Source organism: Pochonia chlamydosporia, chromosome 5, assembly GCF_001653235.2.
Source record: "Pochonia chlamydosporia 170 chromosome 5, whole genome shotgun sequence".
Taxonomy (NCBI): domain Eukaryota; kingdom Fungi; phylum Ascomycota; class Sordariomycetes; order Hypocreales; family Clavicipitaceae; genus Pochonia; species Pochonia chlamydosporia.
The window spans coordinates 143,802-164,019 of NC_035794.1; the positions used below are offsets into that span (position 1 = coordinate 143,802).

At 49.7% G+C, this 20,218-nt stretch overlaps 7 protein-coding genes across 7 annotated transcripts; 1 reads left to right on the forward strand and 6 right to left on the reverse strand.

Moving 5' to 3' along the window:
• Positions 1-612: 612 nt before the first annotated feature.
• VFPPC_05380 (urea carboxylase) lies at positions 613-2,937 on the reverse strand (the record flags this gene model as incomplete). The annotated part of the gene is made up of 1 exon (XM_018284586.1): positions 613-2,937. The coding sequence occupies one exon, from the start codon at positions 2,935-2,937 to the stop codon at positions 613-615; it is 2,325 nt and encodes a 774-aa protein (XP_018141348.1).
• Positions 2,938-3,902: 965 nt separating this feature from the next.
• Positions 3,903-7,684, reverse strand: VFPPC_13829 (urea amidolyase; the record flags this gene model as incomplete). Its single annotated transcript, XM_018291601.1, has 2 exons — positions 3,903-7,404; positions 7,470-7,684. The coding sequence occupies 2 exons, from the start codon at positions 7,682-7,684 to the stop codon at positions 3,903-3,905; spliced, it is 3,717 nt and encodes a 1,238-aa protein (XP_018141349.1).
• Positions 7,685-8,348: 664 nt separating this feature from the next.
• On the reverse strand, positions 8,349-10,045 carry VFPPC_13830 (major facilitator superfamily protein; the record flags this gene model as incomplete). Its single annotated transcript, XM_018291602.1, has 2 exons — positions 8,349-8,545; positions 8,599-10,045. 2 exons carry the CDS (start codon positions 10,043-10,045, stop codon positions 8,349-8,351), a joined length of 1,644 nt encoding a protein of 547 aa, XP_018141350.1.
• Positions 10,046-10,675: 630 nt separating this feature from the next.
• On the reverse strand, positions 10,676-11,347 carry VFPPC_05381 (LamB/YcsF family protein; the record flags this gene model as incomplete). The annotated part of the gene is made up of 1 exon (XM_018284587.1): positions 10,676-11,347. The coding sequence occupies one exon, from the start codon at positions 11,345-11,347 to the stop codon at positions 10,676-10,678; it is 672 nt and encodes a 223-aa protein (XP_018141351.1).
• A 1,736-nt stretch (positions 11,348-13,083) lies between these two features.
• Positions 13,084-14,115, reverse strand: VFPPC_05382 (hypothetical protein; the record flags this gene model as incomplete). Its single annotated transcript, XM_018284588.1, has 1 exon — positions 13,084-14,115. The coding sequence occupies one exon, from the start codon at positions 14,113-14,115 to the stop codon at positions 13,084-13,086; it is 1,032 nt and encodes a 343-aa protein (XP_018141352.1).
• Positions 14,116-14,819: 704 nt separating this feature from the next.
• Positions 14,820-15,113, forward strand: VFPPC_05383 (hypothetical protein; the record flags this gene model as incomplete). The annotated part of the gene is made up of 1 exon (XM_018284589.1): positions 14,820-15,113. One exon carries the CDS (start codon positions 14,820-14,822, stop codon positions 15,111-15,113), a length of 294 nt encoding a protein of 97 aa, XP_018141353.1.
• Positions 15,114-17,100: 1,987 nt separating this feature from the next.
• On the reverse strand, positions 17,101-19,857 carry VFPPC_05384 (subtilisin; the record flags this gene model as incomplete). The annotated part of the gene is made up of 4 exons (XM_018284590.2): positions 17,101-18,905; positions 18,952-19,164; positions 19,214-19,694; positions 19,744-19,857. The coding sequence occupies 4 exons, from the start codon at positions 19,855-19,857 to the stop codon at positions 17,101-17,103; spliced, it is 2,613 nt and encodes an 870-aa protein (XP_018141354.2).
• Between the last annotated feature and the right edge of the window lie 361 nt (positions 19,858-20,218).

Here is a 20,218-nt window from a genome sequence, read left to right on the forward strand (position 1 = left end):
TGCTAGCCACGTTTTGTGTGTGAGCTGTTATATGTGAACTATAATCAGGAGCAAGTAAAGCCGTAGACAATGTTTCAATCATAGGACACTCGCGATAATCCGATTCACAGCCGTGTGGCATGTCAATCGCCTCAAGTTGGCCCTGCGTAGATGATTTGCGAGGCGTCTTCAACAATAGGATCACCGCTCACAAGTCTCCCTATTGAGGTCGCTGATTGGCATTGATTCAGAATACAATGTATTGCAGATTGGGGGCTATTCAGGATTGTACAAGGTCCCATCATCATATAAGTGTAGCAGATAGCTTAGAAATGCAGAAAGGGACCCAAACACTGCTCCTACTTCTAATCACACAATTCAAATTATAGGCCATCCGTTGGTCAAAGCCATTAACATGAAGCTCGCATATGTATATCCTGCTCTCTTCGCGACTGTAGCTGCAGATGATGCTTTCTTGTACAGCCTCAGCGCAAGGGGACTGGTCGGGTTACAAGGGACGAAACCATGTAGCCTTCTGTCCTTGTATGACATACATGGCGTTTTAGCTTTAATGATATTTTTGCCCATGTGCAACCTGGATGGGCACAACGGCAGTGCATCGCTGGGGTGTCATTACAGGCGGCCTTCTATCGATTCGGCCACAAGAGAAAGTGTTTCTCCAATGACATGAACAATCTCGAAAACTTGAATACCTGTGCATGTTTCCGCCCACAATTTTACGGCAGCGACAGCTAGCCGCCGTATACGGCTGGGGTAGCGATCTTTGGGGCCTAGAGAACCCTCCAAATGAGTTTCCTCAATAAGCCGATCAATTGTGGAGAGAAGACGCTTCTCTTCAGACCGCAGTGCATCCAGTCCATCAGACGAGACAAGACAAAAGATGTTTTCGAGCCAATGGGTGAGGAGCAGAGCGCAAGCAAAATTACTGATGGCGTGTTGAACGCTCCAGTGGCCTGTTCGACCCCGAGCAACAAATGCTATCCCCACTCTTACCGGAATTCTCAGCGCGCAAATGGCATGTAGGACAGCCTGGTCCAGGTGAGAGGAACGAAGGGGGATAGGATTTTGTTGTGGTTCAAATGCCTGTGCAATCATTCTGGGATCTCGTGTGAGCAGGGCAGTTTGAGATTGCACAGCGGCTCCAAGATGGATGTGAGCTAGGCGAAGAATCGCGGTCGAATTGAATGCCAATGGACCGTGAGGGGATGTTGATGGGTCGAGAGCGGACTCAATGGCTGTATCCCAGCATGATTGCCACGCGCCCAGAGCTGTATCATATAGTGTTATGGTGTCAGTCGAAAAGTTCGACGGGGAGTCTAAGAGTCCGGATGCCGCCTGACGTTCAAAGTATATGTGCATCAACAGGGCCTGAACTAGCATATAGTTTCCAAATTCCGTCACCGATTCTTGGTTTGCTAGTGGCTTTCCAGATAGAATTTGTTTGAGGCAGTGCTGGAATTGGGGTTGCAGGAGGCGATGCTTCTGTTGCAGATGGCGCCATGACTCTGAATTTGGTGCCTTGAACTCAGCTTCAGAGCATGGGAGTGCCAAGTTAATCTCCGAGTTGGCGATTTGAGGCGGCACGTTGAAGCAAATGGTCTGGATATTGAGCACAAAATAGGCGGAGAGTATCGTCCGCCGCCTTTCTTCTTCACGAGCCCAATCCACCCAGTTATGCTTTACGGTCTCAGCAGGCTGACCTCTCAAGGCCTCACGAGTGAGTGCGGTAAGTTGGCTGCTTATTGCCAGTGCGTCCTGGGCGAGTGGCCCGTCGAGCCATGACATGGTGAGGACGAGTACTAGCAGGGCTTGGAGTAGCTCCGTGTCGACGGGCGTGGAAGATGCTGAATAGTGACTTGCAGGCCGCTGTGAAGAGTTGGTGCGGAGCTCCGCGTATGGTGGAAACGCTTGAAGCATTTGCAAAGTAGAGAGTCGACGTCGCTCCTCGAGCTCTTCATTGATGACAGATTTCGCAATGAAGTACATGGCATAACCATATGTATGCTCAAAGCCATAGAATGAGCCGGTAGCTGCAAGCGTCAATAGTAGCATTGGCGACATGGAATCCAAATTAGTGGTCGGTAGATGGATAAAAGGTAGATGAGGATGAAAGCCACGAATCCAACTTGCAACAAACGTCGATAACCGTTGTCGACTCGGAAGGATGAAAGGTTTTGGCAAAACATGTTCGTGCATGGAAACTATGAGGGTGAGCTTCTCGTAAGCAGCCGAGGAAATGGCCCAAGGATTAGTTGGCACGATATCATCAATTGCATCTAGCGATCCGCCGGTCTTCGTCGACACGCGACGTGATGCAGTTATTTCGTCCCTCTCTGTCTCAATAGCACGAGGTTGATCGACAGAGGCTTGAGACTGGTTGCTTGGGCCAGTACTTTGCACCAGAGCTGGAGAGTCGGCGTGATTGGAGCTACGTGCTGCCCCTGTTAGTGAGTCGGTGCCGCCACCATAACTATCTGACAGATCATGCATCATTGCATCCTGGTAGTCCATTTGGGGGAACACTCCCATAAGATAGTCGCTGATCATGTCTGTTTCATTGGGGAGAAAGTCGATATCAAAGGCTTGAGGCTGCATAAAGTTGCAATCGACATCGACACTAGGCTCCATGCCCATGTCCAAAGCTTGGCTGGGACGAGGACTAAGCATGTACTCGCCGGGGACCTGATCCGCGTTGTGTTGCTGAGCGTTCATTGTGCCATCATGCACTGAAAACTTCCCCATGAGCTGCTTTTGTGAATATTCCGTAGAGCTGAGGTTTCTCGGCCTCATGTCCTGCCCAGTGTCGGCAGCGGCTGCTGCATTGGCATTTACACTTGTCAAAGGAAACGAGCCGTCAAGCTGAAACGAAGAAGAGAATGACAATGGCTGGTCCTGGCTGGTGTTGGACGCAGATGGGGAGATCTCGGCCGGAGCCATGGACGAACCTGCATTGAGATGCGAGTCCCCAGTGGTAACTGAGCATTGTGAGAGCCGACGATGCCGATTGAGTAGGTCTCTAATAATGGTGAGGGTCAACAAGTAAGCGTCGAATCATTGGCACATGTCCAAAGAGGCTCAAAGTAATGTCTTACTGTCTTGAAAACATTCGACCACAAGCACAACCGAATGGGCGCTCTCGGGTGTCTAGATATAAGTCCGAATTAGTAAGGTTGCAGTCACTGATGCACGACAACTCAATCAAGGGTACGTCTCTGACAACATACGGGTACGGAGATGGCGAGATAAGTGTTCTTGACGTTTGAACACTCTGTTGCAGAATTTGCAAGGTGCCACGGGAAGTCTTGGGCGGCCATTCATCTTGCTTGTTTGAATGTGACACTGCGTTGGTGTGGTGAAATGGACATGGGTGCATGCGCGCGATACGTCATGGTGAATATCGTGGATGTTGTGGATGCTGTCAAGACATGACTACAAGACATGTCATGTACAGTACAGGGCGGCGGACATCAAAGCTCTTGGATGTAGACGTATAAAACGATGCCGATGGATTGAATTGCCAATGTCTGTCAAAGGCAGAACAGAATATCACGGATGAAGGTGAAGATGAAAATGGAGACATTCGCACAAAGAATTGGAGATTGCACGTGGCTTGTTTGTGGGGAAGTCGCGACTCGCAAGTTGCCTGGCACCACCTTCTTTTGCTAAAACACCAGTTGACCCGACCGATGACTTTCGTGGAGTCTGATTTGGCATCTTGATCTTGTATCAGTTATGCACAGTCAAACTGATGATGTCGACTTCCTTTCAAATGATCAACCTGTTTATGAACACATTTGTCTGCTGTTTGCCGTTTCCAAATTCCCTGCCAGCTTAACCAGCTTTATGGACATCACTTCAATTCGATTCCAACCTTATTTGTCCAGCTTCCAACGCCAATCCATTCAATCTTGCCTTCTGGCTCTAATCACAACTGCTCCTGGGCTGACTACGCTTCCTGGAGGTTGGCTAATCTTGGTCACTATGGCGCCAGCCTGATCTTCGCTGACAACGAGGTTAATCTCCATCTTCATTGCCTCAAGCACAGCCACCGTGTGCCCCTTTTCCAGCACATCATCTGGCTTGACCAGCACTTTCCAGACATTGGCATCTACTGGGGCTTCAACTGATACCATCTTACCAGACCCGTCGTCATCGACTTCAGCCGCTAAATCATCCTTGTTTGCGTTCTTTGCCGCCGTCCATTCCTCGAAAAGCGTCTGCTCTAGTTCTCCCATTTCCTTTGCTGCCACAGCCTGGCGCTTTCTCCAAGCTTGATACTCGGCATCTTTGGCTGCCTCGTCAAATTTGGCTATGTATTCATCCATATCAATGGTTGTCTCTCTAATGTCAAAGATGTGGCGGCCGGCCTCAAAGTTGCGCTCAATCTTATTATACTCGTCCTCCGACACCTCATAGAACTTGACCAGATCAAAGTGGTTGAACAGCCATGGTCGTTCTGGCGAAAAGCCTGGGCGGTTTCCAGCTGCGTTCCAACCACCCAGCGTACGACCCATGAGCTGGTACCCTCCTGGCGCAGCTACAGGATAAATGGCTACCAACGAGCCACCGAGACCGACTGAGCCGCTGGGTGTGTAGACTCGGCTGGGGTTGTACTTCTGGCCTGTCAAGACGCGCCAGGGATCAAGCGGGAACATGATGGGCGTTCCAACATAGAACCCCACAGCCACGGTGAGCCATGGTGCTTTGAGGATGGAGTCAAAGACATCTGTACGGTGTTTTAGAGCATTGTTTTTGCGTAGATACTCTATGTTGTCGGGCATGTAGGCAGCTGTGGGTCGAATGCTGTCCATGTATCGCTGGGCAGACTCCCGAAGCAAAGAGTGGTCTAGGCAAACCGGAAGTCTTATCTCCCGAGCGGGTATCTTGATGCCTGTGGTCTCTCCAATCTGGCTATCATATTGGACAAGCTTCTCCAGAAGACTGGATCGCTCAATCCGGAGAGGATCGAACCGTACCGTCAGCGTCGCAAAGTTGGGATCACCACGCACGCCATCCAGGCTTGCTGCCGACAGCCCTTTGGCAAGAAGCTGGACGCACGTTGTGTTTCGAAGGTCTGGCAACTGATCACCATACTCGACAATGATACTCGTGTCGCCGCCTTGACGGTACGTCACTCGAGGATGACTCCCCGAAGGTGCCGTTTGGTGCAGTATGGAGCATGGGGGTTCGTCTTCAGTATGAACATCGAGCGACGGGATTTGGCAGACATTTCCCCCCGCACATGCTGTAAGAGCCTCGAAGTACTTCTCCTTGTTTTTCGCAATCTGGAGGGCCTTGTCATAGGAGATGGAGCGGAATTGTATTTTATTGCCAGTCTTGAGCTGGCCAACCTTCCACATCTCGGCCGAGCAGACCGTAGTTGGACAAGCGAATCCTCCCAGATCAGGACGGTCATGGGCAAAGACTATGGGCGACTCGCCCGTAAAGTTGACACCACCATTAGGATAACCATAGTCGAACACGTTGGATGGATGAGATCCGCCACCGCCACCAGAAGTGCGTGCCCATTTTAATCGCGGCCCGTCCAGACGAACACCGCTTCGGCCGCTGTTATGGCTGACAGCCCATTCGGCTTCGTACAATGTTTTGCGGCCTTCGGGGGTTAGTATATCGTCGGAACCGAATGGACCATCGATACAGCAGACTCGTGTGATTGCAAAGTCTGGTATAGCCTCTGATGGCAGGGAAAACGGAGCTGCTTCAGCAGTCCATGCCGCAGATTCTGGGGAGAGGGCGATGATATCGTGTGTTTGCAATTTTCTCCCCTGGACGCCGCCAAAGCCAAGCTCAGGGGCAGTGGATTTGGAATCGAGAAACTTGGGAATTTGTGGAAATCCGCCCTTAATGGCGAGATATGTTCTGGTGCCATTTCCTGCGACCTTCCCCAGTTTGAGTGTTTGACTCTTCTCGACGACAAACCTTGACCACATTGGTTGAGGCTGGCGATCCAGAGTAACAGGAAGCTGAGCGCCGCAGATGGCGACGACTGCTGCTTCGTGAAACAACAGCTCCGGTCCCGCCAGTGTGATTTCCAACAACTCAACGCCTACATCATTTCCAACCAGGATATTTGCTACACGAGCGCTGACATCATCCATGGGACCACCCGGCGGCACTCCGTGTCCCACTGCGATGCGACCTGGGTAGTCCTGAACTGTGGTGAAGACGCCCGGATCCAAGACCTGGAGCGAGCAGCTTTCAAACTTGAAGGACGCCAGTGAATTCGTCAGTGTACTTCCGCTGGTGAACGTCTCGGAAGCCACGACCTTTGTCAAATACTCCAAGTTGGATTGCGTTCCCTGGAGGGTAGTATTGACAAGTGTCGCAAGCATCTTCGTTTGAGCTGCAGCACGACCTTCAGGGCTATGAACCATAATCTTTCCAATCAGGGGATCGTAGAGAGACGTGATTCGCTGACCCTGCTGGACCCATGTGTCAACGCGAACTCCATCCCCCTGGGGCCAGCGGACGAGCTGCAAGAAGCCAGGGCTAGGTGCAAAGTCTCGCAGAGGCACCTCAGCATAGACTCGAGCCTCAATGGCAGAACCCAGAGGAGATGATCTCTTCAGACTCGATAGCACCTCAGAGGGAATTCCTAGGTGGCCGCCACATTCGTAATCGGCTTGCCGCAACATGAGATGTACTAAATCTACCCCGTAGCACAATTCGGTAATTCCATGTTCAACCTGCAGCCTCGTGTTCATTTCAAGGAAGAAAAAGTCGGCTGTTTCATCGTCGACAAGAAACTCGACAGTTCCTACGCTCTTATATTTGAGCTGGGATGCATAGTTGACAGCAGCCTCGGCCATTTTCTCCCGGAGGCCGGTGTGTCGTTCTACAAACGGACTTGGACACTCCTCGATTACCTTTTGGTGCCTCCGTTGCAGTGAGCATTCTCTCTCTCCGAAAGCAACGACAATGTCCCCGTTTCCTGCGACTTGTACCTCGATGTGACGAGAGCGCGGGTAGTACTTTTCCAAGAAAACACCGCTGTTTTTGAAGAGAGTGCTCGCACGGCTCTCTACCATGGCAAATGCCTTATCAACATCGGCTTCTGTCTGACACACTTGGAGTCCCATGCCGCCACCTCCACCAGTCGCCTTGAGCATTACGGGAAAGCCCAGCTTTCTAGCAGCTTGTGTGGCGTCTGCGGCAGATGCCAGAAGTTGCGTGCCCGGGACAACGGGTACACGAGCGGCCTCAGCAATGCCCCTAGCTTCATGCTTCAAGCCCATAGCCTTGATGGACGCTGAAGATGGGCCGACAAAAATGATGCCGGCGGAGGAAACAGCATCGGCGAATTCGGCATTCTCACTCAAGAAGCCGTATCCAGGGATGACAGCATCTGCACCTGTCTGTTTGCAAATGGCCAGGATGGCCTCACTAGGCGATATTGTAGTTAGCATTGTGGAAAGCTGTGAGGGTATGACGGAGCTGGCATGACCTACCCGTCAGTGTAGGCAGTGCCATCTTCTCCCGGTAGCAGAACTGCTTCATCTGCTAACGTTGTGTGTAGTGAAGTTGCGTCGGCATTTGTGAAGATGGCGATGCTGTGGACTCGCAGTTCCCTACAAGCCTTGATGCATCGAACAGCAATCTCGCCTCTGTTGGCGATGAGGACTTTGCGAATATTGCTCAACGAGGATGTGTCAGTTGACCCCATGGCGAGACAGAAAGCAGGACGAAAACAACTGAATCAGCGGCATAACATATCAGCGCCAGACCGAAGTATTGCGAGGTCCAAGAGCAGGCCTTGATATAAAGGCCGGGGCAGCGGAACGCATCGCCATTGTTTGACAATGAACATGAAGTTGGCCACTCTGAGCTGCGATATTTGCCTGCGGGTCGCTCAATATGGCAATGTGTGGGGTTACAGGGAAGACTAATCTCAAATCGGTAACAACTTGGGGTAGAAACTGATTATCGGTTATGGGGGAACAACGCGGGCGTCGATGAGCCACTTTCAACCCGTTGGCCATTCCTTCCATTGATTTCATGGAGATGTACATGATGGGTCTCAAAGGTTGAAGCTATCATTCCACCTCCAGGCATACCGACCAGCCGAGATGGCTAATGGACATCAACCGCTAGGTTATCAGCACGCTTCGCTATCCATTGCCCCGGACATCCGTCATATTCGCATTCGGCAGTCAATGACGGCAATCATGCTTCACGTCACCAACAACAGTGGCAACAAGAGACGACAGAGACACAAGTAAAAGTTAGCTGATTTTATAGTGACATCATCTACGATTACGCACCACACGAACAGCAACGACAATATGTAAACAAAGTCAAGAACATCCAATCCCAATCCACATCACACATCAATGCGCCGTCGCACCATATCTCTCAACCAAATTCCAATACGACTTCGCGGTCACCCGTCTCAAAGGCTTCCCAGCATAAATCATAACAATAGCACTACACCACAAAGCCAATCCCAAAACAGCAATCAGCACAAAAGCATACCGAAGTCCAAGGTTGTCAATCATAGGCACAACGGCGTATCCAAATGCAAATCCTAAGTCAAGTCAGCAGCCCTTCGTCAAGGCGTGCAAAATCCATAAAACTCACCCATCAAGTTGCGGATAAGAATCGCAGACACCAATCCTTCTCCCGCTACTTCCCTATAACTGTCGAGGATATACGTAAACGCAAGATTAGCCCCCATCGGCAAAGTGATAGAAATGAGACCAAGACCAAACACAACCGCCACCCAATGGATGTGATATGATGCGCCAACGCCGTAGAGTAAACACCCAGCAGGATGCATGACCAGCGCAATGACACATGTCCACAGCCGTTGCTCTGGCTCCATGACACCGCCGTTGCGACGGGCAAGACGTAGCGCGAGGGCATCAGACATCCAGCCTGATAGGAAACAACCGATGCTGACGCCTACAACGCACGCTAGGTAGGTGAGACCGATGTTGTTGGCGCTGAAGTTGTAGGGTGCGTTGCCGAGGATGAGGGCGAGCGAACCGCCTACCACGTTGTACCATGCTAGGATGCCGCCGACGAGAAAACCGCCGAATACCATTCCCGGAAGCATGAAGAGGAGTTGCAGAGGAAGGAAGAAGAGCTTGAATGTGTTGGGTTGTTTTGGGTGGCGGAACCCCCAGATCTTGAGTTTCTGTAGATATGTCTTTGTGCTGGGGGGTATGTTTGATACGTTTGCTGTGGTGATGAGTGTGGATGGGATAGTCTCTTGCTCCAGGATATCTTGCTTCTTTTCAGTGTCTGATACCATTGGGCCGTTTTGCACCGCAGCAACTGCCTGGTTTGGATTCAACGTCGTTGTCTCGGGACGCAAGTCTCTGTAGAACATGGTCTCCTCGAAAAAGAAGAACGTCACAACCGTGACTGCAGCCGAGATCAACGCCAGTATGTACTGAATCCATCGCCAGCCCAAATTCTCAGCAACATACCCAGAAGCCACTGGGGCAAGGAAAGCACCACACCACAACGTCCAGCTATAAGCACCCATGTAAAACCCGCGGTCATGAGCAAAGTATATATCTCCAATAACGACTTCAATCAGCGTTTCTTGCGGAGAGCACAAAATCCCCAAGAGGATGCGGTTGATGAAGAATTCCCCTCTTGTCTTCACATACGCAGTCCACACGGTAACAGCAATAGAAAGCAGCATGGAGATGACGAGGGTAGGACGCCGGCCATAGTTCAACGCCAGGCACTGCGTGACGAGGGTTCCCCAGCCGAGAAAGAGAAACAGGATGCCGTTTCCGGTGCTGAGGTCGGCGATGGAAATGCCGGTGTCTTGCTCGATGAGGATGTACGCTGGTGAGAGGCCGGAGATGATGGCGGCGTCGAAGAAGCACCACGCGAGTGCGCAGAGCATGTTTCTTGTTTTGCGGGAGGTGGTCCAGCGGAGGGGGTCGTCTGGGTCGTCTGTTGGTTGAGGGACGAGGACTATGTCTCTGGATTTGGGGGCGTGGTTGTCGTTGAAGAGGCCGTCTACGTCGACTAGGAGGACGGTTCCAGGGGTTGGTGTCGATGCCATTTTGGGTTGTAGATATGGTTGGTATGATAGCAGTAGTAACTGTTATACTATAAGGCCAAACAGTATTAATGGTTAGGTGTGAAGTCAAATATTGGATTGTGTAAGATTTTGATGCTCAAGGTGCTATGTCGTCAGGGAGAGCAGCCGATGAGCATGAAAGTGATATCAAGCTAGGGCAGACAAGACATTTTGTATCGAGACTTTTGCGGTATAGTATCATAATGGTCACAAAGAGGCAATATTCGTCTTTATAGCCCTGGTGCTGATAGCCAGTAGCACAGTATTGGTTGGGAAATGATTCAGTTCGGAAGGGTGTCTCGACCCTGGCCGCCCACTTCAGCCACAAACGCCTTATCTTGTAGAATATGGGGTTGAAAGTCAGCACGGCGACCACAATGGTACTACTCCGTGTCATTTTCTTGGAAATGCCTAATCTATGGAGGAGTCGGGGAAATCTAGACCGTGTCGTAATTTCCTGTCGGTAGGTGATGCCACTAAAGAGATCACAGGTGAATTTGATCAATACTTCAACTACGCAGACCAGAGTATGCAGTGTTCGTTTAGTATACAAAATTCTATGTCTTTCCCAGCATTTTAGGTTCTTTTGTCCGATGCTATGTCTAGTCCAGCCTATCTCATCCTGTTGGCATCATCCACCGCCTTGCGCACCCTCTGCGCATTCTCCAAAACAGTAGGCACATCCGAATGAAGACAAATACTAAATGGTTTCCCACGAAATCCAAAAGTAAACTGCGTACCATTGATATCCGTCCCTGTATCTCTACTCGTAGCCTCAACGACCCGATGATAGCACAATTCCGGCGTAGAAGGTCGAGACTGAGACACAGGCACGAGTTTCCCCTCTGGCGAGTAGTCAATATCCACGTACAATTCTCCTTGGAAAGGAATTCCCATCTCGTTGCACATGGCTTCTTGCTCTGGATTCTGACACGCATACACCGGGACATTGAAGGGTGCACAGGCTTCTAGCACTGCTCTCATGATAGCCTTGTCCCTCTGCATGTAGAAGAAGAGTTCACCGTGTGGTTTTATGTGAGACAGCGGTACACCTTCTGAGTCCAGCATTGCCTTGAGAGCGCCGACTTGATAGAGAACCATGGCGTACATGTCTCCGGGGTCTATTTCCATCTTTCTTCTCCCGAAGCCAAATAGATCTTGGAGTCCGGGATGCGCACCAGCTCTGACGCCGTGTTTCTTGCACAGACGAATTGTTTTGAGCATGATGGTAGGATCGCCAGCGTGAAACCCGCATGCTATGTTTGCAGCGTCAATCAGCGGCATCAAGTCTTCGTCAGGACCCTGGATGGTGTTAGTGAGGGATGATGCGGATATGGGCACAACTCACCATCTTCCACCGCCCGAAACCTTCGCCCATATCGGCATTGATTTCGTACTTTTGGACTAATCTTGAAGCCATATTGTGCATATAATGATAATTTTGACCAACTTCAGATTAGAAAGGTTGCGGAATAGAATGAGATGAATGCTGCCAATCTTTGTGTCTTGTATCTCGGTAATGAAGTTTTATTGCCAGTATCCATTGCTGCCCTTTCATTGGCTTTCGAGATCGTGATTTTGCCAAGTCTATCTCGACCTGACAAATTTATTGATCCTTGTCATTTGGTACATCCGGGTCGAGGAGGTGAAAGCCAGGGATCTTCAACATTGAGAAGTGGGTTGCGTGGGGGCCGAGTGGCGACGAAGCTGGGGTAGAAAAGGGAAGAAACCGGGGAAGTTGGGGTCGAAACCCATTTCAGGGAATTGCCATTTTGAGACGGGTGTTGGGGTAATTATGATTACGTTGAACATTTGGGGTGAGAGGTTGCGTATCATGGTATCTGATATGTAAATGAGCTAATGAATAGGCTGACAGTACAGTTGCATTAACAAATTTCTGGTATTAGTCAATGTCGGCTTGGTTCCTGGCGTTTGTTAGTTTTTCTCTACTCACTTGAGTTGAAAAGTAGGCCATGAGAAGGCACACTTAGACAAATAGCAGAAAATAAGCACTCTCAATTAACTCTCAGTTCGAGCTGCGAGTACATATCAACACTTGATAAAGTGAATTCATCATGATGATTGTTCTGCAGTATTCAAACTACCGCAGCGAAGTGGTGGACGGCATACCCTTCTTCACGCCCAAGCAAAGAGTCCCCACGGAAGGCGAGAGCGCAGGCCAACATTGAAGCCACTCTCGGGCCTAGTCCATTACAATTATCTGACCAAGGTGAAGCAGAATGTGCCAATGAATAGAGAACCAAAATATTTTGGCATCTAGTAATGCAGATTGAATTAGATTGATATTTGCACAACAACAGCCAGGACTGTAGATGCCAGTCCGACTATGGATCTGCTAAGCATGGTGCTGGAAGATTGTTCCCGGGGGGTTGTGTAGTTATCCTCACTGCCCTGTAGTCATGCGGTCTTGACAAAAACATTCATTCTGAGCAATCCACCGCATAGTTCAGTCGTCTTACCGTGGCAGGCTCGATTGCTTATCGCACACAACGTTAGTGAAAACGCTTTCTCCAATCTACAAAAGTTCGAAACAGGCAGAGAAACGTACCAATCCTCGGGTGCTGGTAAATCAGACAATGCAGGAATCCAGTTATCGCACCAGCACTCGGAACCATTCTCGACACCTGCGTAGGTGTAGGTCAGAGCGCCGCAAGTTTCGCAACAGTTTCGCCGGGTAATATTGCTGCTTCCACCGGGAACCTCTACCTTGAAGCCAAGGAGGTTCAGGCCGGAATCCCGGTAGCATCCCAAGGGGCGCCAATGGGGAATTGCGGGCGTGGTGGGCGTTGAAGTCGGGGCGGAGGCTGTTGGTTCGGGGCTAAGCTTGCGAAATAGCTCGCCGGCGCAGACCGTGGCGCCGAAAATTAAGTCGGCCGAGTATTTCATATTTACATTACGGTGGTTGTACAACCCAAGCAAGCGGACTAGGCCATCTTATCTTCTTGAGAGTGGGCACGGGCAACTATCGATATACAGGGGGTATCAATCTCCATCGTCCACTACCACTTCGTGACTTTGCCGCACTTTGTCAAGCAGTCCTTGCCATTGTGTATCCACCCGCACGTGTGGTTTAACACGTCAAAGTCTTCTTCCGAGTCGGAGTCGTGCAAGGTATGGTTAGAAGGCCCACGCTCAAGTCGTCTTTCCTGCCGCCAGATGCTCAAATAATTTGTTCGGTTCAGCTCCCCCGTTTCAGGGAAGTGTGGGTTGATTATTCGGAGGTAAAAGGGGACTAATGGTTCGCATCTATTATAGTAGTTTGCCAGCAAATAATGCCATTCGTCGTACCACTCGTCCCATCTAGGTTCCATGTATCTTATGGTAAGGTGCTTGAGACTGGTCATGTCGTGCTCGATGTAGGAAAGATACGGTCTGTATCGTGAGTCCAAGTTATTGTGCATCGTCTCAGGGTCATCGACATCAACGACCATACTCCGTATCTGAGATATCCATGGTGTTCTCGATATATATGGCAAGTCGTACTGTCTGCATTGAACAGTATCGATTGCAAAATTAACCCACGTTGGAATACTGAGTTTCGCACTTTTGCTCGATAATTCGGAATGGCTGGAGAGAACCTTGGTGAACATGGGCAGCAAGCAGGATCGGGACTCTCGGCAAACACTAAAGCCGGCTGGTAGCGAGGCCTTGAATATCGCGTATGTAACGGTGGACTTGAGCGCCAGGAACTGCTGGTGGGCCGCAGAGGAGGCAAATATCGGGTATGTACAGGACTGCTTGACCGCCTCGTACTGCTGATAGGCCTCGAGAGAGGTAAAGCGGACGGCCATGTTGGGCGCGATTTCCATCAGGACGGGACCGTATGTCTTGCAAAGGTCGATTGGAGTCTCTTTCTTCACAATCTCGACGCCAGGCCTGAAGAAGCTGCACCCTTGTTTTGTTTCCGTAAGCAAATCATGGTTGAGATTGTCCCCGAGTTCAACAGAGATGACTCTTGGTTCCAGGCTCAGCTTCCATATGTGCTGACGCAATTCAGGGACTAAGTGAGGAAAAAGATGAAATGTCGACATTTTGAAGCATCCTTGCAATCAGTAAAACATAGATCGGAGGCGGTGGGTGTATGTTCCTTGCTCTGTGCTTGAGCCTGGCTGCTGGGAGGTATAGGCTGACTGTGGAGCCAGTCTTACCTATGCTAGCCGATGCCAATATCTTATCATACAGCATAGCATAGCTGCGACACCGTACCTACCAAAAATTGTGGACGGCGATCGGCGATTCACATCTACTACCGGTGTTCAAGTTCCTAATACTTTCCACTGAACACTAAACCCCCTCATGGGACCATACATGGGAGTGATGGGCTGATGGGAAGGCAGATTCCATTATTTCTGAGGCGGTAACCCCACAGCCTCGCTGCCGTGCCTCCTCCCCTCACTGGAGTCATTCAGGCGCTCATTGGCTGCCTTCTTGGTAGCTGGGCGCTTAATCCAACAAACCATCCAAATGACCGAGAGCCTCGTTACTTCATCCCAAATAATACGCGATCACGATCAATTTCTTGCCGTTCCACGCCCTAGATTGCGTTCTGGTGTTAGACATCGCATCGTTCCTGAACAATTCTTACGCTTTTTGTTTGTCGTGGAAAAGTTGGAGATGGCAGGCTCTTGTTTGCAAGCCCAGACCTGACAGCACAAATATCATGACCCTAGCACTCGACGCGTACCAGATCGGTTAGATATGTGCCTTGCCTACTGAGGTTGCTGCAGCCAAGCAGATGCTTGATGAAAACTTTGGGATCCTAGATGAGCAAGATAGCACAGATATAAACTTATACACCTTAGGTTGGGTTGGCACACACTGTGTTGTGATTGCTAGCCTTCCCGGCGGACAATATGGCACTACGGCAGCCACGATAGTAGCGATTAACATGATGCAAACATTTTCCCGATTGTTGCGCATTGGGTTGATGGTTGGCATTACAGGAGGGATTCTATCTGCTAAGTATGATGTACGACTAGGAGATATTATGGCTAGCTACCTGGAAGGCACTTGCGGAGGGGTACTTTAATATGATATAGGAAAGGTTATAAAGGATAGCAAGCTCCAGCAAACGGGCTTCTTAAATAGTCCGCCGCGATCTTTATTAACTGCGGTTGCGAATATAAGAGCAGCTGCATTAACTAATAACCTAAGCTATCTAGACTATATTAAAGAGGCGACCTATAGAAATGCACGGATACGGTAAAGTTTTGGTTGACCTAACGCGTGTACAGACAGATTGTTCTAGATTAAGCGCGAGCATCCTATAACCGCAGTAATGTGTAATGCCTGTTTGTTAGAATGGGAAGAAATAAGAAAGGCACGCGAAGAAGCTAACCCTTAAATATACTACGGCATTATCGCGTTAGTAAACGTGGTAATAAAACACGCAGCAATAAGAGAATAGCTTTGCTGGGAGACTAGAGCATTATGTTTTAAAATAGAGGCAGCTAGTCTAATAATACATTTCCCTTGTATAGTTGTCCGGGGGATCTGTGATTATGCTGACTTACATAAGAATAAGTATTAGTAAGAATACGCGGCATTAGCCGCGGCATTATATGCAAAAGAACTAATTAGCTATATGCTTTGTTGGCCTAAAATAAACACACCTAAGAGCTTAGAGTAGCTCGCAAAATACCGCACTTATACGCAGCTTATTAGCAATTTAGTCTAGATTATTACTTTCCTTTTAGTCTAAATAGTTAAAATCCTTCTAATTGCCTAGATTATATAGTATTTAATCTTTAATTACTTTAGTCTTTCTGAAAGACCTTAGCAATATTATTTGGTGGTATACCTCTGTAAGGTATAGCTAGCAGTAAAGAAAGGTGCTCTTAGTTAATAAGAGATTTAGTAAATAAGCATTAAATACACTAAGTAAATAGCTCTAGTTAGAAAATTACAGTTAAGTCTATTAATTAAATTCCTAGCTAAAGGGGGAAGAACCTCCCTTTTATCTGTGTGCTAGCTATAAGATCAAATGAAAACACCAAGTCCCCTTTTCCTAGCTCCCTTGTCAGACCCCCGAGTGTGAGCAATTCCGCCCACATAATGTATGGACTAAGTCATCAGAAGGGTGGAATGCTATAGAGCTATTTGTGGAAGATTGAATTGAGTACGCTGCAGATTAGGTTGCCTGGACGTGTCTGCTGTGCTAGTATTTTCATACTAGAAACTAAAATATACATCCACTCTCTGCATGACAACAAACAGGGCAATCTCCACGTCTAGAACAATATTAAAGTGCGTAATTGCTAGCAGTCTTGCCAATATCTATTGCGCTCTAAATTGGTTGCCTATCCATGTTCACGGCGACGTCTGAGCACAGTCCGTTTCCATCAAGATCGTTAAAGCTACAAGGACAGCATGCTTGAAAGTCTCACTACCAGGCGTGTTTTCAATGCGTTGGTACTGCATTCAATTCAGCTTCATGATCCACTACGGACGAAGCATGGCCAATTCACCCAGAAGGGTAAGAAGCTGGTACGTGGCGACACCAGTGCAGTCGGATTGCGATAGTTGGTTTGCTTACCTGTAGAAACGAATGGCACTCTTGGGGTCGTTCTTGAAGTTCTTCAGGTTGTCCTTGTAGATGTTGGGGTCCAGCCAGACGGGCAAGTTGCTCTGGCAGAAGACACCGAGGGCCTTCTTGCTAGTGTCAATCTTGTCAAGCGAAGTCTTGTTCAAGCTGACGGAGTAGCCCCTCTTGGCAAACTCCTCGTAGTATTCCTTGCTATTACACTCGGTAGCAGTGGAAGAAGGCATGCGCGATAATGCCAGCCCCATTCTCCACGTAAGAAATGGTAGTTGAAGCGTTGACTATCCAGGTTGCGATACGCCCACCATACAAGCTGCACGCTTCATCGTAATCGCAAGAACACATACATAAAACCCAAGCAACCCAGATAAAAATTCACATGAAGACGCGTATCAACACTCAACCATTACTAGTCTATTCCACCACACCCATAAATTACACCTCAATCTATATACAGAATCAAACCGTCCAATGACTACACCCGCACAACTCGCTTCACCTTCTTCTCCCCCGCATACACAACCCGAAACCTCTCCGACTCAACAACATCATAATCCGCAATAACATCCGGATCCCCAAAAATCTTAAGCGCCCTTACAACCAAAGAATACGTCCCGGCAGGGACAAACCCCCCCTCAGCCAACTGGCCCGTCCACCGCACAGGTCGAACCCCGATAGAGTCCACACTCCGCGGGAGATATGTCTTTGGAAACCCAGCGACTTGTCCCACCACAGAGCCATTCGCCTTGACATCCACGCGGAGGAGCGCCGTGCCCATCGAAAGCCGCACATTAAACACGGGATTACTCGTATTTTGCGCACCTGCCGTTTCATTCGGGCTAGGCAGCACGAAGAGATCGTTTGACTTGACGCGCTTCTTGGTAGCACTGGAGGCGAGGTAGTTGGCCGTCTTGTCCAGGATGGTCACATTGCGCATGGAGGTCGCGGCGCCGAGGTACGGAATGGAGAGTGAATCAGTCGTGCCGTTGAGAGTAATAAATCCGCTGTAGATGGGGATTCTTGCGGCTTTTAGACCTAGAGGTGGCGAGGCGGTGATTTTAACAACGGTGGATTTGCCGGGGCTGAGGCGGATGATGCGTTTGCTGAACTGGATGGAGGCGTATTTGGTGTTTCTGTCCATAAAGGAGCCGGTGTTGATGGTCTGTGGGACGGTCTGGTTATTAGAGAGGGTGTATACTGTTGCTGCGCTGGTATGGCCCAGCGTGTACAGTTTGGTGACGTTGCCGGTGTTGCTGATTTGGATCCACGCCGGGGCGAGATGTTCAGTATCGTTGAACGGGATACTGCTCACGTTGAGGAGGGTGGTTTCGTGAACGGCGTTGTAAGCATTAATTAAGCCGGCGCCTTGCTGTGCCACGGACGCGAGATACGGAGATGCTGACACGCCGTCGTGAAATACATTAGGCGTAGATGTAGCTGCGAAGAGGGCCTTAATGGTAGCAGGGGAGATCTTCCCTCGCGCCTCAAGCATAAGGGCTATACAGCCGGCCATGTATGGCGTTGCCATGGATGTTCCTGATTCGACGGCGTAGCCTCCCAGTGCGAGAGGGTATGTAGACAGCATGAATCCTCCGGGGGCGGAGATGGTTGTCACGGGCATGAGTTGATTGCTCGGTCCCCATTCTGTAAAGTCGCTTACTTGGCCGCCGGCTTGTTTGTTAACTTCGTTGCTGTAAATAGTCTTGGCGTACTTATTGCTGACCATATGGAGAGTGATGTTGGATGTTGCAGCGGCAGATATCCATTTCGCTCCCGTGCTGGCGGGCACCATACCTATACCCACGAGGCCAGGCATCTTGTATTCAAAGGCGTCTACGCCAGGACGATCATTGTAGAAGAGGATGTTCTTGGCACCCGCTTTGGCGGCATTATCCTGCTTGATTTGGAAATTGCACCCTCCGCGGCGGATGAGGACTATTTTGCGGGAGAGATCTGTTTTGGCTGCCCAGGATGTGCAGCCATCCCCTACGATAGAGGAGTTCAGGCTCAAGGGGTAGAGCTGGTATGTGCCGTTGGCGAAATCTGACTGTCCGGAGATGGACCAGCCGAATTCACTGGTTGACCCGTTGCCCAGGCTATATGTCCCTCTTGACAGTATCATGGGCGTGTACAAGTTGTTAAAGGAGCCGACTCCCGTGCCGGCAGGGTTATCGATGCCATTGGAGGAGAGAAACATGCCTGACTGCCCGTCATTTCCGACGGCAACGGTACAGGGAACGCCAGCCTTGACAATCTTTTCGATGAGGAGACCCCATGGTTCTGTGGGAGTTAGTGTTTGTCATGGGTGGTGAGTTGGACTGCGTACCTTCTGCCCAGCCGCTGTATAGGCCGAGAGACGCGGTGATTATATCTGCCTTATCTTCAAATGCCCTCTTGAAAGCTTCGAGGATCATGGCTGTGCTAGAGCTGCCGTGGCATTTCATGACTTTGTAGTGCCCGAGAGTCACGTTGGGAGCCACACCAGTAAAGTTGTACGGGTTGTTAGCCTGCGCGGCGAGGAGGCCGGAAACATGAGTTCCTACCTGTGTTAGCTACTACACTCAAGTTCACTCATCTGGTGTACTTACCATGGCCGTCGCAGTTGTCGTACGGATCGTCCGTCTTGTCAACCAGGTTATACCCGAACTCTACTCGACAGCCTTTGCCGAAGCACCCTCCCAGCGCAGGATGTTTGTAGTCAATGCCAGAATCTACTACTGCAACACGGAGCCCCGTTCCGAAATATCCCTGCTTGTGAAGTTTATCTACACCAGTCATGACATGGGGGTAGTAGACGTCTTCGGGAGATGCCCGCTTCCTCAGTTGGGCATCACGCTCGAAAAGTCCATCGCCAACGGTAGAAACTTGGCGTTGAGGGCGGTGGAGTTCGCGAACAGGCGAGATGCTCTTCACGATGGACATGGATGAGATTCTTTTGACGGTAGCCGCTTCATGCGTGTTTTCAGAGAGGCTGAATGAGCCGCCGTGGAAGAGGGAAAAGGATAAATCGCGGTCGAGCTTGATGGCGATGCCATGGCGATTTAAGTTGGTGACGAACTTGTCGGCAGACTAGAGCTTGTTAGTAGATTTCAAGCTCTTTTGAGGGGGATTTACATACGGTTTGAGAATCAGATAATTCGATAATGTAACTCCTGGGAATTCTCCCTCCATGACCAGCTAGAGCCAGCGGCAGGGCCAAAAGGCTACACAGCCAGAATCGCAAGGAAACCATGGCAGAATTACAGACAGACTACTCCGTACAGACTCATAAGGAAGGAAAAGCAAACATTGGAAATCTGACGATATTGTATTAAAATAAATTGGCTCAAAATCACAAGCAACCTTCGCGCTTACTCTTTTTCCCCCCTAGTACCGTAGATGAACTTTTTAAGACAGCGCAGCCCACAGTTAATTTTCATGGTGTGCTTTTGAGGTCCGTGATGGGAAGTAGCCTGCCAATGGGTGGTGGTTGTGGTGATGCCGATCGCCTTGATTGGGATAAGCTCAGGGTGAAAAGGAAATGCAGTCCCCATGGAGGCCTTCGGATAGGCCTTTTCAGGGTCGTGGCGTTGAATGCCGGAGCTGAGGTGGAC